General features: G+C 33.2%; 1 protein-coding gene across 4 annotated transcripts in view; it reads left to right on the top strand.

Moving 5' to 3' along the window:
• Positions 1-17,367, top strand: part of tup (LIM1_Isl and LIM2_Isl domain-containing protein tup) — a 38,131-nt gene that overhangs the window by 19,111 nt on the left and 1,653 nt on the right. For 2 of the 4 annotated variants that reach the window (XM_018502860.1, XM_018502859.1), the window contains exons 2-4: positions 4,064-4,250; positions 9,374-9,678; positions 15,424-15,725. In XM_018502860.1, the coding sequence (XP_018358362.1) occupies positions 4,064-4,250; positions 9,374-9,678; positions 15,424-15,725 (794 nt within the window). Of the gene's footprint in view, positions 1-4,063; positions 4,251-9,373; positions 9,679-15,372; positions 15,726-17,367 lie in introns of all 4 variants that reach the window. The other 2 variants (XM_018502858.1, XM_018502857.1) reach the window with 1 other exon arrangement.

Below are 17,367 nucleotides of genomic sequence, written 5' to 3'. Positions count from 1 at the left end.
GACGGTAGATGCGCGCCGCCCAGGCGTGTACGCCCCTGATGGTCTTCGACGCGCCTTCGTTGGCGCACTTCCTCTCCTCGTGGCCGCCGAGCTCGTTCACGCACTCGCGTGACAATGCGTCTCGAACGAAACGTACAGCTCTAGATATACCTGCAGAGTAGCGCTACCCTTTGATCTGAGCCGAATGCCGACGACTTTTTGCCATCATTGCACCTCCAAGTGTGTAATAAGTGACTTCAATATACCTATGTGTGTGATTAATTTTCCGTATAAAAATAATGCACTGCATGTAAATATGGATTTACACATTTTAATGTGTAGTATAGTGTCACTTTTACATGGAAAATTAAATAACACACATATATATCGAAGTCATTTTTACACATTTGGATTTCAGTGTATTGACAGACAATTTTGACTGGTATTTTTGACCTGATGGTCTATCGTTCGATAAGTAAGTAATAAATAATAAGCAAGCTTAGTAAATAAGGTAACGAATAAGTATATAAGCTTATTAAGGTTTGCTTTTCTATTCCTGCACTAGACTGCACTTGGACTCTCTTTCTCACTTTGCCAAATGTCAAACATATGTATCTATCTCACTTTAAGTTTCAAAAGTGTACACTAGTTGAGTCACAGAAAACAGATCTTAACTCTTTAATATAGTTATTAGATTAAACATAGTGGGGATCTTTGCGCTACTCTGGTACATCTAGAGCTCTGAGGAAACGTCGTCTGTTGCACCGTGATTTTGATTTTTGAACGCGACTCTCGTCCATGTCGTAGAGATCGCAAGCTCTCTAATTTTTTCGTATCTACCGTCGACAGCGCGTCCGACCCACTCTCCACTGCTGGCTATGAATTATAATTATACCATACTCTCGTTAAGTGGATTAATTTAACCGCGAGCTAACCTCTGGTGCTTCGATAATTTTTTTTTAAATATAGCTCCCACACTGCTGCTAGACTAACGATATGGATGATATATCGAATTGCTCTTTTCGGTAGACGTTAAATATTTATATTATGTAGAAAATTTATGCAGAACATATTTATATAGACGATATTTATTTAAATACGATAAACTGATCGTTTTAATTATATTTTGACGTTTAATTATATGTCTCGGTAATGTATGTAATATTATGGAAAGTTATAAATATTTTCGAAGATAATTTCCAACATATAAAACAAATTTCTCTTTATAGATTTGTTACATGTTATAACACGTTCGCGACCGTACTGTAATATCGCACGCATTTACTACTATTCTTTTATGTAAATGACATATTAAATTTTTGTATGAAGATATTAACGAATTTTTATTCGTAAACAATAGGAGATGAACTATAAACGCGACTAAAAATTGAACATAATTCAATTTCAACTTTGATGAAAATAATTTATGTACGAAAACGAAATAAAATGAAAAACTAGGGAATATTTATTAATATTAAATTACAATAAAAAACTATTTCTAAGCGAAATAGTTAATTTAAATAATATTTTGATATATCGTGATTAAAAATATGTAAATTAAACTATGAAATTCTTTCTTAAACAATTAATAAAACAGAAAATAATGAAATAAATATTTAATATATATATATATACACAAAATACTTTCTACACAGAATATTAATGCAATAGAATTTTGAACTTTAAGCTAATGATTTATTATACAGATCTTACAAAAGAGAAAAATTGATGAAATAAACACAATAAAAGTGACACAAATATATAAACATTTGTTGTCTGTCACCAAAAGACATACTATTTACCATTTTGGGAAGTCATCAGCGAATGTGTCAATTAAAATAATGATATTTATGTGCGTAATTGTCTAACATTAAAAAAATTTTAATCCTAAAATATAAAAAAATCACACTTGATGTTTCTTCCTGTTACAAAAAAAAACGGAGAATGACTTAAATTTTAAATTAATTCTTAGATTCCAAATGAAAAAAAAATTTTTTTTGGTGATAAGATGCGCATTATAAATTATTTACTTTTCGAATTTTTTTCTATATATTATTCTACAAAATCTGTCTTTTGAAATTACTATTGTATCTATAGATAAGATTTATGGATAAGTTATATATCTATTTAACAGTGTAATGAATTAAACCTTATATAAAAAGTATATACTTAAATTGTAATACTAATCTGTTTCCCAAATTAGATAAATCCTCAGTAGAACTCATTGGCGATTATCTTTCTTCGATAACATATTCTTATGTACTAATTTTCTAGATGCGGCATCGTATGTTCAGAGACGTATGCGAAAACGGGCGACAAAAAATAGATGCTTCACCGGTCATCGAATTTCATTGGAACATGAATTTCTCACCTTCCTTTTTACTTATACCAAAGAAAAAAAACGCAACATGAATTTTTTATACCCATTTTTAGTATTCTTTTCTATCAATTTTTAGTATTCTTTTCTATCAAATTTTAGTATTCTCTTATTTCAAGTTACATTAATTACTTTGCGTCTTTTTCATACTTTCTTCTACATAAAAAAAATTAATTATAATATATTAATTTCAAAAAGAAAAAAGAAATTTTTTTGTCGTTTAATTGACGATGCAAATGGGTGCATAAATATCCTTGTTACCTCTCTGGTACACGATTCTATTACGTAAGCTTTATCCGCGAAATCGCTGATAATGCGTGATCGCGAAAGCAATGACAGAGTGGTGGGCAGATCGAAGTATTGATTTTATTTTCGTTTGTCGGCTGCCTCGCTGGTCATAGATGTGCCGATCGCTATTTCGCGACTAATACGTATCTAACGATCGAGTGATCGATGATAAGATCGATCGACATTCGATTATGTTTTAATTCAAGTTCGCGTGTGTCACTGAAATACATTCTATTTATCACTAGGCGGATTTCCCTTTGTGCTTTCACCGCAAACATATCGCCTCGAGATAACAGAAGATTATTATCTCATGTTATTATTCAACATTAAATTCTCTCCGAGGAGGGAACATATCAAATACAGATTATATCGGCCATGACTTTCAGCAAAGAGGATCTTTAAGAATTTCAAAAACTCGAGACATGTTTGCACATTGTTAAATATCAGAGGAGTAATGGTAACCTAACCTTTGAATTAAATAATATTTTTTTACTTTTCGTCTCCATGTGTCAAAATGTAAATCAATCCATTTCTATGGTTAGTTTCAAAGTAACCGTTTATATGAACGTATGCTCTTAGTAAATAATAAACTATCAAAAAAATATATTGAATTTGATTCAAATTTAAAGGCCTACTCTGTAACTCTGAATGACTACAGTTACTAAATTTGAGACAAATTCAATATATTATCCTAAATTAAATTGTTTAACTCGATTGTTTTAGTTAAATTAGTGACCTATTGAAAAGGAGCAGTAGATTTATAGAAATGATTCAAAATAACTCAAATTGAGTATAATTTGACATTATGAACTTAACAGTGCAAAACTAACGATTTTGAACCGCATTACATTCAGTATGAAAAACTAATTCAGCATAGCGATCATATGTATCTTTTTCCAACAAGAAAAACGGCGAAAACATGAAAAGTGAGAAGTTTTATTTTGAAGTTAATGGAGAAATTTTTCATGGTTCCATTCTAAGGAAAAAGTTACATCGTAACCTGATCGTTAATCTGATTGTACACTGTTAGATTTATAATATCAAATTATATTCAATTTCAATTATTTTATCATTTCTATAGGCCGCTATTGCTCCTATTCAATATAATTAATTTAACTAAAACAACTGGAGTTAAACAATTTAACTCAAGAAAATGTGTTAAATTTGACTCAAATTTAGTTCGTTATTTACTAAGTATATACATTAATATAGACGTTGTTCACTTTGAAACTAACCACAGAAATGGATTGATTTACACTTTGACATATACGTGGAAGTTAAAAATAACAAATTCAGAGACTGGATTGCCATTGCTCCTTTGATATCTAACAAAAATTAAGATTTTCTTGGGAGGTGAACGACAACAGGTTTCTCTCTTTCTTACCCTCTCTCAAAGTAGACCGATTGTTTGTGTTTCAGAAGGCAACACCTCGCTCTGCGTTGGCTGCGGTGGTCGAATTCACGATCAGTGGATTCTGAGGGTAGCACCTAATCTGGAATGGCACGCGGCGTGTTTAAAGTGTGCCGAGTGTCAACAATTTCTGGACGAGAAATGCACCTGTTTCGTGCGGGACGGCAAAACTTACTGCAAGCGCGATTACGTTAGGTAAGTCACGTCGACGCTTTCTTTGAAAGAACTTCACGTTAGAAAGTCGGACAGGGAAACTTCCTTTGAAAGGTTGTTCAACCCTACTATAGCCACACGAAAAAAAAAAGAAGAAAAAGAAAAAGAAAGAAAGGATCTTCTTTGCCAACGGATTCACAAACCACGAACGTTCGATTTTTCAACATAGTTATTTAGGAGCATCTTTAAAGGAACGAAAAAAATGTTACTTTCACTCAAGGAACACAAAAAAGTCAACAAAAACTCAAAATGAATTTATTCTCACACAACGTCGATAAATAGTCAAATTTTGTAACAAAAAGTCATCGTTTTGACTGTTGCGACGTCAAAATAAAGTCATTTTGAGTTTTTCTTGGCTTGGTGCATTCCTTAGACAGTTTATGTTCGGCACTTCATCTTCCGGTCGTTTTACCACGCAATTAACTCTTCACGATTACGAGAACGACGAAATTGCGCGATGACGTGATACGTACGTCAAGCGGAAGCCGTCTCATCGTCCAATGGTTAAGTGTCGCTTCTTAACGAATGAATTCTACGAGGAGGTGAAACAAGAGGCACTCGGGTGAGAGGCCCCGGCCTCACGATCGCAGTGCAATATGGTAATTAATGCAAAATCGTGCCTCTTGTCACTGCGGCCGCTACATTCTCCGGCGACACGCGATACGCTCTTTCCGATACGCATTTGCAAATGCTTGGATTGGGAGGCGAGAAGGGGGAGGGAAAGGAATGGAAAAAAAAGGAGAAAAAAAAGAAAAGAGGAAGAAAGAGAAAAATGGTCGAGAGACAGAGATCGGAGAAGGAGAGGGCGACAGAGTCGAGAAAGTTCAGGATATTTTTATCCAAGGTATACACGTGGAGTGCGACGCACGCACGCACGCATATGCCCACATCGTCACTGTCACGACGTTGCGTGCGTTGGCGCGTGCAAAAAAGGTGCGCGCAACTATATGCTCGTGCGAGCGAAAGAACTCGCGGGAGTTTAAGCCCGCGAGTTAATGCGACGAGGCGATGCGTGGCATTGATCGACACCAACCCGACACAGTGATGGTTATTACTGACGCTGCGGTTGAGACAGTCGATCCATTCGTAATAGCCGGCGTAGCCAGCGTGTGGCTACATGCTAGTCGATACGTGCAGGAAAACCACTTGAAATCTCCTCGATCGCGGCTACCGCGGTTTAAAACTGCGAGAAATATCGAGCAAAGCTTTCGATGGTTACGGAATTACGTAACCTTGAGGGTTAAGCAGCTTTTGCCGACTTAAAATCTCGAAAGTTTGAGTGAAAATTTTATATACGAAGCTTTTTTTTTTTCATTAATCTTTCCAGAGACAGATATAAACATTAATTTAAGAAAAACCCACTTGTTTTGTACGTAATAATATTTAGATTGTTGAGACTTTATACATTGAAAAAAAATGCACTAAATTTTAATATTTGTTTGAATAGTGCCAGTGGAATATTTACTATGCAAACGTATATTTATTAAATTTAGTACAAGAATCATTAACTTAATTCTCCTATTATTTTTTTTATTTAGCAAATATTTATGCTTCGTAAATGTTATATTAGTATTAGTCAAATAATTATTTATTAAAATGTAGTATATTTTTCTATTTGATTGTAGATATTTTTTAAGACTGGATTTGTAAATATATTTTCATTATATTTGGCGACTTATAATTAAATTGTCATTAATTTTTTTTTTAGAGAATAAAACTTGTATGGTAATAAAATATTTGTTAAGTGAAACGTCACGTCTATTATCAGATTATTTTTCCTGAAGGTTGTATTGTTCTGAAGGTTACGATAATCAATTTCTTTTCTATTATTGATTTTCTGTTCTCCGAGGGTGACGGAATAACAGATGTGCTTTAATAACTATATAATCCAATCAATTATCATAATTGATTTTTCAATGTTTACATTTAATTTAGTGTGGTATTACTAAATTAAATGAAGTTATTGTATTTGTTTCGTTGTTATGTCACTTTCGATGGCAGAAATAGGGACGGAGATGTGAAAAAGAAGCATCTCTTGCACGAGCAGGGATTTCTCTCCTTTTCGTTTTTTTTTTTTTTTTTACCGTTCACGATGGTAATGCCACCAAATAACCCATCGGCACGAATTCGACCTGGACCAAATATTTTTCTCTGTTGAGGCAGCGGGTTTATTTGCGCTGATCCATCGAACGTCGTCGTAACTCGAAGAAGACTGGCGTATCCGGCCGCGAACTCGAGCGACAGCGATGACAGCCGTTTGTTGTTGCTGTCGCTTTCGTTCAAAAGTTCAAATTAGCAAAGTATAACTCCCTCCTCATACGTCATTCTGGGTGTTCCCGGCGTCGGTCATTTCCGGCACAAATGCCAACAATCGCGAAAGTGTTATGATTGTTATATAAAAAATCATCACGTAGTAGTCAAATACATAAAAATTCACTGTAGTGTGATTTACAATAATTATATATATATATATATGTGTGTGTGTGTGTGTATTCATATTAATACCATATATAAATTTAATAATTATATTATACATATATATGTATTAAATTATAATATTATATAAGTATATAATTATATATAATTTATATTTTCTAAAACTGCAGGCGGTGTTTCAGAGCCGGAATGTTGATTCTTTTAATTTATCGATCTATTTTATAGAAGTACTTACAAATTGTAATTTTGGTTAAAGTTATTCGATTTTATTTCGATTACACTACGAGGATGTGAATCTAATTTTATACATAAAAAATGCGCCAAAATATCTCTTAATGCGCATAAAGAAAGTTTATCGACTTTGAAAAATAATAGTAACGATGGTAACAATAGAAATGTCTATTGTACATCAACACGATCGTCAATTACGCGATGGACAACCATTAATCCCACGTTACACACTGCCATCAATTTCACTTACATTATCGCATTTTTTTTTTTCAATTTCAATGATGTAAATTGGACATTTCATTATATCCTGTGCTGGACGGTTCGCGCACGGTTTATTTATTGAATTTATATGTATGTACATATATACATATATATGTGTGTGTGTGTGTGCATATATATGTATAAAAAAGGCCCTCAGTGTATTACATACAGAAATAAATATACGATGCGACAATAAAGTCACTTTAGCCCAATTTATGTTTCTCCGTTTTGCATTTATCGAATTTAGAACAGAGCTTTTTATTTCGCCAACTGAAAATATTTACAATTTCGCGATGTGATAAAATAGAAAATAATGAATGGAAATTTATCAAAAAAATAACGTAAATAATGAAAAAGTTAACGTTATAATTCATCCTGCTCGATATTAGAGTGGTACGGGTGCAAACGTTGTAGCAGATAATCAGCGATTATTTCACAATGAGAAATATGGATCAACAATTATCAACAATTTATCAGAACTGAATTTACGCATACTTCGTCGATAATGATTAATATTGAATTTCCATTTAAATAGGTATATATATCAATATAAATAAAGTGATTAATTGAACATCAATACAAAATTCTATTTTCTCAATCAGTTATCATCGAATTGAAAAAATCTTTTATTTATGAAATTTTGAAATTTTCTACGTTAATGTTCGAAAATTATTTATTTTTGTCGGGTCTGAAGTTATATCTGTGATACTTGTCGATTGTGAGGCGTGATATATAAAAAAATCAAATTATTATTAGAATGGATAACATAGATCTGCGAATTAAAAAATGAAAATTATTTAAGGATACTGAAGTGAATCTAACAATTTTCCAATTTTGTTGTCAAGTTTTGAAGAAAATGAGACAAAATACATAAGTTAAAAATAATAATTTTGACCATATTTATAAACCTATCATTTTGTATATAAAGTAAAATAAATAAAGTAAATTTTATAAAATGAAAGTAAAATAAAATAAGTAAATTTAGTAAAGTTTAAAATTATTTACATCGTATTTTTCGTTCATGACATTTAAAAGTATATATACTTCTCTTATATAAAATGATTTTTCTCGTCCGTGTTAAAATGTCAAAGTTAGAGAATTCTTGTACATATAGGATAATAATTAGAAATCAAGAAAAATATTGCAAGATTTAATAGATAAAAATTTTGAATTAATGGTATGAAAAATTTCTGAACAAAATAAATAATTAATATAGTTACTTCTATTAATGTTGCTACCAAATTTAAAAAAGTATACAATTTATTATATTTTTGTTACTTGTGGATTTTTTAGGATATAAATTACAAATTTCTTATTATTTATATGTAGTCGTCTATTTATAACCATTGAAACAACTATCAAGTTCGAACATTAGTTGAAGATCATTTAGTTACTTTGAAAAATGATAGAGAATAGCCCGTATTCAGAACACGCTTTTATCGATAAATATACGCTTTTATTTTTGAAATTCTATAGTATATGTAACGTGAGCTGTACGCTAAATATGCACTAACATTGTTATAAATGCGTTTTGAATACGGACGTAAACACATATATGTATACAAAAATATATAACAAACAGAAAATAATTATACATATATAATCCAAATTCTAATTATCAGATCATTTTGTTCCACTTTCCCTAGAACTTGACACGATAGCAAAATCCGAGGCAAAATCTGAAACCCAACTCAAATTCAGTTCATCAAAGTATTAAAATTGTGTAATGTATTCGCGTAAAAAGTTTTTATTGGAAAAACAATTTAACTATCTTATATAAGTTGGTAGAATTTGATTTACGTTGGCTGTACTGTTACAAGATAAGGGCGCTCTCTCTGAAAATGTATGACTATGTAAAACACGTGTTATTTTTATACAAGCTCTCGTATTAGATCAATATTTTGTGGAGTCTAAAAATCTCACCACTTAATTAATATTAACTGCAATATTTTTGTTTAACTCTGTCATTGTCTAACTCTGTTTTGATAAAAAATGTTTCTTGATCCTTCGAGTATTTCGCTTTCATCATGCTCTCATTACGTTTTTTAAAAATCATCTAAAAAGTTTAAGCTCATCTACTTATTTAAATTTCTCTTCAGGAATCAACGTTTTTGCGAATTTCACGTGTTCATTTGTCACGACGGCGAATTACATCTTTTTTTTCGTATATGTTGCAGGTTGTTCGGCACAAAGTGCGACAAGTGTAGCCGGTGTTTTAGCAAAAATGACTATGTGATGAGAGCGAAAACTAAGATCTATCACGTGGAGTGCTTTCGTTGTTGCGCTTGCTCGAGGCGGCTCGAGACTGGCGATGAGTTCGCTCTAAGGCAGGACGGCCTCTTCTGTCGACTCGATCACGATGTCCTCGAGGGCGGAAAGCACTGCACCGGAGGTGTTAGTATACCCGGAAGCGAGAATAACAATAACGCCTCCCTGACGAACAACAATCATCATCTACACCCAAACGACGGCTCGATGTCAGGTAAAAGCATGGTCATTCGTCAAAGACTGGATTACTTTTTTAATTCTTTCTTTCCTTCGCGCAAAATACATGCGACACATTTCGGATTGAAAAATTGTTCGCGAAATCATTCCTCAAGATTTTTCAAAGAAGTGAAAAGATCTAACAGTGTAGATACCACCACGTTCTGAATTTAGACACCGAGTTATCGTAAAGTCTACTTTCGTATCGACGTTATTTCCGTACTGCCGTCAGTTATCCTTAATTGAACATCGTTATCGAGATTCTACGATTAAATTATCTCACGTTCGTGTGAAATGGGAAATCCGGCTTTTGACGTACGTCATGATAGGACATGGGATATATCTGTGGATTATCAGGCACAGTCTATCCATGTTTCCAAAGACCAAATTTACAAAAGGGTGCCCGCTCGAGGGTAAGCTCAAAGGACTCTTCTATGTTGTGTTAGGCTCACGATGTATAATTAGGTGTTGATAATTGAAGCCGTTAAGACCGTAAAGGCTTGACCACTACCCTCCTACACGTCAGGATTACGTAGGCTTAATGTCCTGTAGCCTAGCATAACGTACGGCTGGACTGCTACCGAGCGAATTAACTCAACCGAGCGGGAGTCGGAATTCAGACACCAAATCTAATCGTATGTAAGACAGCACGGGATTGCATCGGTAGCAATTAGGGAGAAAAGGACGATCTGGCAAGTAATCACTAAAGCCTACGGCATACGATGAGTGTTTTCCTACTAGATTGCTTGCTGGCGTTTTGGTAAATTAGTAGAAAGTCTGCGTTCTCTGTGTGATGTAATTCTAGTAATTTACTAAAACGCAAGCAATCCAATAGGAAAACAAGTATCCTGTGCCGCAGACTTAAGAGTTAATGCCAGACGATCAGTGTTAATTTTCTTGACTCTTTCGAGTTGAAAGGCAGTCGCAATTACAACTCGCTAATTTGCCAAATCGGTTAGTGTGTCAATGACAAACGATTAAATAAACGTCGGTGAAATGCTACTATGAATTACACTTTAAGATGATGTAAGCGTCAAGATATCGAATAAAAATATCACAATGGGAGAGATAATGAAAAATGAGATTTAAATTACATTTTGTCAAACAGCACGTACGATTTCTTTTTTTACCGATTAAGAACCAGAAAAGAAGATGAACTTTTTAAGATTATAAAATAGAAACATGTAATTGTAAATCTACATATGAACGTTATTAAGTATCAAGATTCGCTTCGATCAAAACTAAGATTTTTTTCTCTTATTTAATTTATTCTTGTTGGTCTTTTCATTTACAATTAAATTTTTTAATGTGACATAATAAGCGAGAAAGAAACGTGACACGTGCACAACACGATCGGCTACCGTTTCTCTTATGGATTTCCTCTCCACGCTCTTCCCTCTCAAAATGTAAAGAACAAACATCGGCATAATTACCCGATATACTAATTTTCGTGCAAATAACTCGACGTGCGCACGTCGTCCCGTGTTTGTCATTGTGATTCGTCATTGGAGATCGTCGCGCGTAAACGTCGTTCCCCACGCACGAAAAAGTTGGACCACCTTATGCCGACGGTAGTAGCCCGACGTATCTTCAGAACGCTGCCGAGGTGCCAAATGTAACACCACCCTGCCAACTACTGTCGCGCATAACTATGCACGATCTGTTTTCTCTTATTCCTATCTTCTTTATTAGCGCGCCGGGGATATCCCGCAGGACGGAACATTTGAGTGTAATACATGAACGTGTCGCCAAGTTATTAATAGTCCTCGAATTACTGATCAACTCTAATAAACTGTTCGTTCTTGATCTGCGAGAAATTACGATCGTCTCAGGTATCGCGAGATCTGTGCGCTTCGTGCGAATGCTTTTGTTCTATAATATTATAAAATAAATCTCTCTTTCGTAGAGTTTATTTATGTCTAAGATATCTTTGATCATTCTTTATCTAAGAGCTCTGATCAATCTTAAAAATTTATCTTGGTACCTACACTGCTAGATATCGAAGCAATGGTAACTCCATTCCTTCAGTTAAATAACACTTTGTTATTTTTAACTTCCTGTATGTCAAAATGTACATCAATCCATTTCTGTGGTTAGTTCCAAAGTAAACATTGTTCATATCAATGTATGCATTTAGTAAATAATAAACTAAATTCGAGTGTCAAATTTAATAAATTTTCTTGAATTAATTGGGTAGGTGGCAATCTATACAAATAATTAAATATAATTTATATTGAATATAATTTGACACTATAAATTTAATAGTGTAATCTGATCTTAAATTTTTTTCTTTTTTTTTAGTAGGTTCTGTGAATTTATGCCCCGCGATTGTATGATCGCTCGCTGCTCTCTAGGCGTTAAGAGGATCAAATTTATTAGGATACGGATTATTTTTATGTGTAAAGGAACAAATTTTCGGCGTGATTGTCTGAACACGTACGCTACGAAGTAGTCAACATCAGTCAATTTTCAAAAAATTAATGAAAATTGAATCAGTTGAAAATTCATCTTTTAAAAGAATTTAGGGTATTTGTTCAGTTTAACATTCACAATCACAAAAGTTAATAAAAAATATATCAATCGATGCATTTTTTCATGAAACGAACGTATCTGACAGGAAAAAAGTGTCACTCTATTTCACGAACCGAGATATTAAATCCTGAAATTTGATAACCGCTCAAGTTAGCAAATCATATCGACGAAATAATGATTAAAAATTTATACGTATTCTCTGCTTTAATTAACTAAATACGCAAATTTTCTTATATAATTTTAATTATAGCAGAGAATATGATTTATGATTCAAAATTTATACGTACATATTCTCTGATTTAATTGACTGAAACTACCAATTTTCTTATATATTAAATCATAACTGAGAATAATTTATGATTCAAAATTTATTTCTTTTTCATTCTTATCTAATCCTAGGGCATGCGCAGTTCGCTAATTATATCAATATGACAAGTTTTGTAATCTCAATAGTAGTAAATAACTACGACTAATATTTTCGCAAAACAGAGTAATACTTTTTTCAGACAAATTTCTTGATTCTATTTAAAAAAAAAAACCTCGTCGATGTTGTATATTTTTATTGTAATTTTTATGCTTGTGTACTCAACACACCGAATTTAGCTTTTTGCACATGTTGTACACTCGCGAGATAATTTCTCCCTAATCAAATTAAATACCTCTTCGCGTATACCTTTCACTCTTTCTGCGGAAGGTACTTTCCAACCTATACATCATATGATAGCTATACAATCATATACGATCATTTTTCGAAGGTCGAGAGTCTATTCACTCTTCTTATCGTCGTGCCGCCGTGTCAACGCTGGTTTCATTCTCGCTTATGCCAACCAAGACCGCTATTTGGTTAGGACACAGAAATAGGATTTCGTTTGTTCTCTTGTAGTATACTCTCGTTGACTTTCCGTCTTCCCGCATAGCGGTCCTACTAGATCTCGAATGACACGACGCCTAAAGCGTCGGCATTATCTAGAATACATTGGTAAAACGATTGGTCAAAATTTTTGTTGCTGGTAATTTAACTTCCTGCGAGTGACGTGAAGTGATTTTAAGTGGCTTCTGTTGACTTCATTTTCTCCTCATTACATCATGAGAATTTCTTTAATACTCTGTATTGTTTAGATCATCATTTAACGGCAAAAATTGAGCTGCTTGCAAAGATATAATCTTTAAATATCATTTCGATATACCTGCTTTTTCCAAATATTTTCCATTGCTTTTTTCATTGCTTATAATTTTTAAAAAAATAAATTAAGATACATATTAATTTACTGTTATATTCCTTAATGTCTGGTGTTTCAATTGGAAACAAATTTTTTACAACATGTTCATTTTTATGAAAATTATAAGCAATCGAATTGGATTGGTCATACACTAGTGCTTCCGTAATGAGACGTTTAATAAAGCTTCGCTTATTAGTTAGAATCTAATAAAATAATTAAAATTTTTGCTAAAGTATATTATTTTCTTGGTATACTACTTTATAACAGTCATCTCAATCGCGAAACTGTGTTGATAAAAACTTATATTTTACCATCTTCTTTTTTTCTTTTAAATAAATCTCAAGTGTATCTCAAGTATCCTCAGGAAAGATGACTATGAGACTGATGGACAGATTAAACAACGCACTATTTTTTGACAAAAAACGGAAAGCCTCTACCATCATTTGCAAATAAAACTTTGTGACCGTGGAGTCATGAATGTATCACGCTTAAATGTTCCACGATTCCAAGGTCGCTCGGCTGATCAAGGAATCACATGAGCACGAGATCCGCGTTTGCCCATCGACAATATTGTCTCTTGACTGTTGTGTCGAGAGTGCTGGGTTCGCAGACGATCGTCGCGTCGCGTCGGTACCTTTTGCTTCGCTCCCCGTTGATCCGCCATGCTGAACCAGTATCCGGATCTCCCATTAGCCGGACTCGACCGTTTTGTAAGACCGGTTAGGAAGATAGTCCGGAATCGTATCGTGCGTTCCCTTCTTCCGTACCTCGTGCTCGGGATGCTTCGTTTCGCGAACGCGATGCTCTCGCGGATAAATCTTCCCGAGAGGCGGGTAGACCAGCAACCGCACACTCGCCCTTTGTAACTGTCGAAAAAAACGTTAACGAAGAATCCGGAAGACTCGAAAGATTTACAATCGTCACGTGAACTCGCGTTTATCTTCCTTTCTGCGATTTCACAGTTGGAGCAATTCGCGTGCTTACGTCAGTTTATCGCTACCATAAAAATAACAGCATCTTTTTCTTAAGTCTCCGTATTAGATCAACTAATTAGCTTTGCGAAAAACATTTCTCTAATACATCTATTTTTTTCCTGCAAACTCTATTAACACCTACTTACGCAAACGCCACAGTGATTCAAGCCCAATAAATACTTTAGATATACACGGAAAGAACAATTGCTGATCTACAAATATTTACAAATTTAATTTATAGATATAAATCTGAAAATAATTTTGTTGAAATATTCAAAGATTACATAAATGTATTATTTTTCTGATGAGATTATTAAATTAATTGTTACGTATTAAGAATTAATTAAGATGTAAAATAATTATGTAGAACGATAAAATCTACACAACTGAAAATTTCGGGTATATCATACGAATATTTTATACGTGCTACGCGATCTTCAGATTGTCCTTATGATATAATTTGTACACTTTTGCTGTACGAGAACATAACGGGCACTGTTACAAAAAAATTTTGATATTCTAGCAACCAGCTTGAGTCATACATAGTTATTTTGATATTCCAACAAAATTATTTTCAGATCTGTATCTAATTTTTTTTAGATACTTCAAGAAAACCGTCCTTTCCGTGTATATATCTTTTTTTATACTATTTGTACGTTACGTTGTAGCTTAATTCTCTTTAAGAATAAATAATATCTTGCATCCTTTAAAACGCGCTTTTCAAAGTCCCATACACATTTTAGATCTTTAGTTTGCGATTGCCAATTTTCAATGTATAGATAGATACAAACTTAACGGGACGTTATATCCTAAAGACGTCCAGAGAACGTTCTTATATATCTTCTGAACGTCTTAAGGACGTTTCCAGGATGTGTCTAGAAGCGTGCTGTGAGAATGTCCCGTAATTTGTATTGCTTATATTTGCTTGTAATTGATATTATATATTTGGAAAACGTATTCGTTTAGCTCGGCTCTACGACCACCACGAGGGAGGATTCTCGACGTTTATGCTTGCAGATTCCGGATCTGAGAGCGGATCGCATAAGGCGGGCGTCGGTGGCGTTCGCGGTTCCGGTGGCCACAAAAGTGGCGGCGGTTCCGACGGAAAGCCAACGAGGGTACGCACAGTTCTCAACGAGAAGCAGTTACACACCCTGAGAACCTGCTACGCGGCAAACCCTCGACCGGACGCTCTGATGAAGGAACAGCTCGTCGAAATGACGGGGCTGAGTCCACGCGTGATCAGGGTGTGGTTCCAGAATAAGCGATGCAAAGATAAGAAGAAGACGATCGCCATGAAGCAGCAAATGCAAGAGAAGGTAACGAGCTATGACATCGCCTATAACAACTACAATCCATATTAGACTGTATTGATCATTAAAAACGAAATAGAGATTTAAAATCGAAATGATTGAAACAAAACGAATAAAGATTAAAATTATTTGATTGGTCAAATTCTGATTTTTAGTTTGCGATTGCCAATTTTCAATGTATAGATAGATGCAAACTTAACGGGACGTTATATCCTTTTGATGATGAATACAATGCCAAAAACTAACTGAATTCAATTAACTAAATGAATAATGAATGAACGTACTGTTGAATGTACTAACTTATGCTTGAGGACAGAGTTGTTCAGGAATTTATTTTTATAAAAAAAGTAGCGTAGCTGCGTACCAACGTCTGCCATTTTTGCTGACAGTAACTGTGGCAACTCGTGCTTATTCAACGATCTCACTCAGAAAAGATAAAATGATTTTCACAATTATAATGTCATAACTCTGAAATTTAAGTATTTCTGTAACTGATTTAAAATCGTGAAAACAATGGTATTGAAAGTTACAAAAATATAACCACAAAAAAAAAATGTAAATCGAATAGATGAACATATAGAGTGATTCATTTTAAATGCACACTTTGAATATTTGGAAAAAATTTTTTTCAACAAAAGAATATTTCAGATAAAAGTTGTCTTTTGAAATTTTGAAAAAAGTTATGCCACCCATTTGACCATAAATATGATGTCAATGTCACGTTAAGATATTTTAGAATTTTTAAGCAGATTAAATTTTTTATTGTTTTAATTGATGTTATGATGTTTTTAAAAAATGCTTTTCAAATCTTATTTAAGTAAAAACTTCCCGAGTTAAGAATGATCACAGTTTAAAGATGTACATATATATATATATATGTACCACTTTAAATGTCTAAATTATCTCAAGAGAAACACGGTATCTGAAAAAATATTTTAGATAAAACTTGTTTGGTTTTGAAGGTGAAAAGAATTAATGTTATGAGTGTAACTTTGAAAAGTAATGTCAAAATTATTTCAATTTTTAAAATAAAAACGTATATCTTTCTCATTATATATATATTTTCATAGTTGATGTCAAGTCTACTTTGAAAAACTCAGCATTATTTCCTTACGCAGTCTGTGTACTCTTATTTCGTAATATCGATCGCAGAACTTTTATATGAAGAAAATGTTGTTACAATTTAACAGCTCTAGACGTTATAATTATTGGATTAAAAGAAAAGTAGAGAAAAAAATATGAACTAAAAACATTTTCTTGATATAAAGTACTCGAACATATATGAATATATACATCTTTTTTACTATGAAAAAAAACTTCTAAATCTGATCAAGATGATAATAGAAAAGGAAATACAAAAAACATTCAGTTGATAACATAGACGACTTTAAAATCCCCTTAATAAGTTTTTTAAAAAGTTTGACATTTTTCTATAATGTTTCTTTTAAGATAATTTAGACAGGCGTTTTAAATATTGGATACACCCTTAAACTTTGACAGCTTTTAAGTGAAAAAATTTTCACTCAAATGGAATTTAAAAGTAACATTTTGAAAAATATCTCGAGGTCAGTACAGAAATATGCAATAAAAATGATAGTTTTCACTTAAAAATTTTGAAGTCACATGATCGCATCAACATCCGAGAACA

Source organism: Trachymyrmex cornetzi, unplaced genomic scaffold (genome assembly GCF_001594075.2).
Source record: "Trachymyrmex cornetzi isolate Tcor2-1 unplaced genomic scaffold, Tcor1.1 scaffold15, whole genome shotgun sequence".
Classification (NCBI taxonomy): domain Eukaryota; kingdom Metazoa; phylum Arthropoda; class Insecta; order Hymenoptera; family Formicidae; genus Trachymyrmex; species Trachymyrmex cornetzi.
Note: the sequence above shows the minus strand (reverse complement) of the source record. Positions and strands in the feature narration are given on the sequence as shown.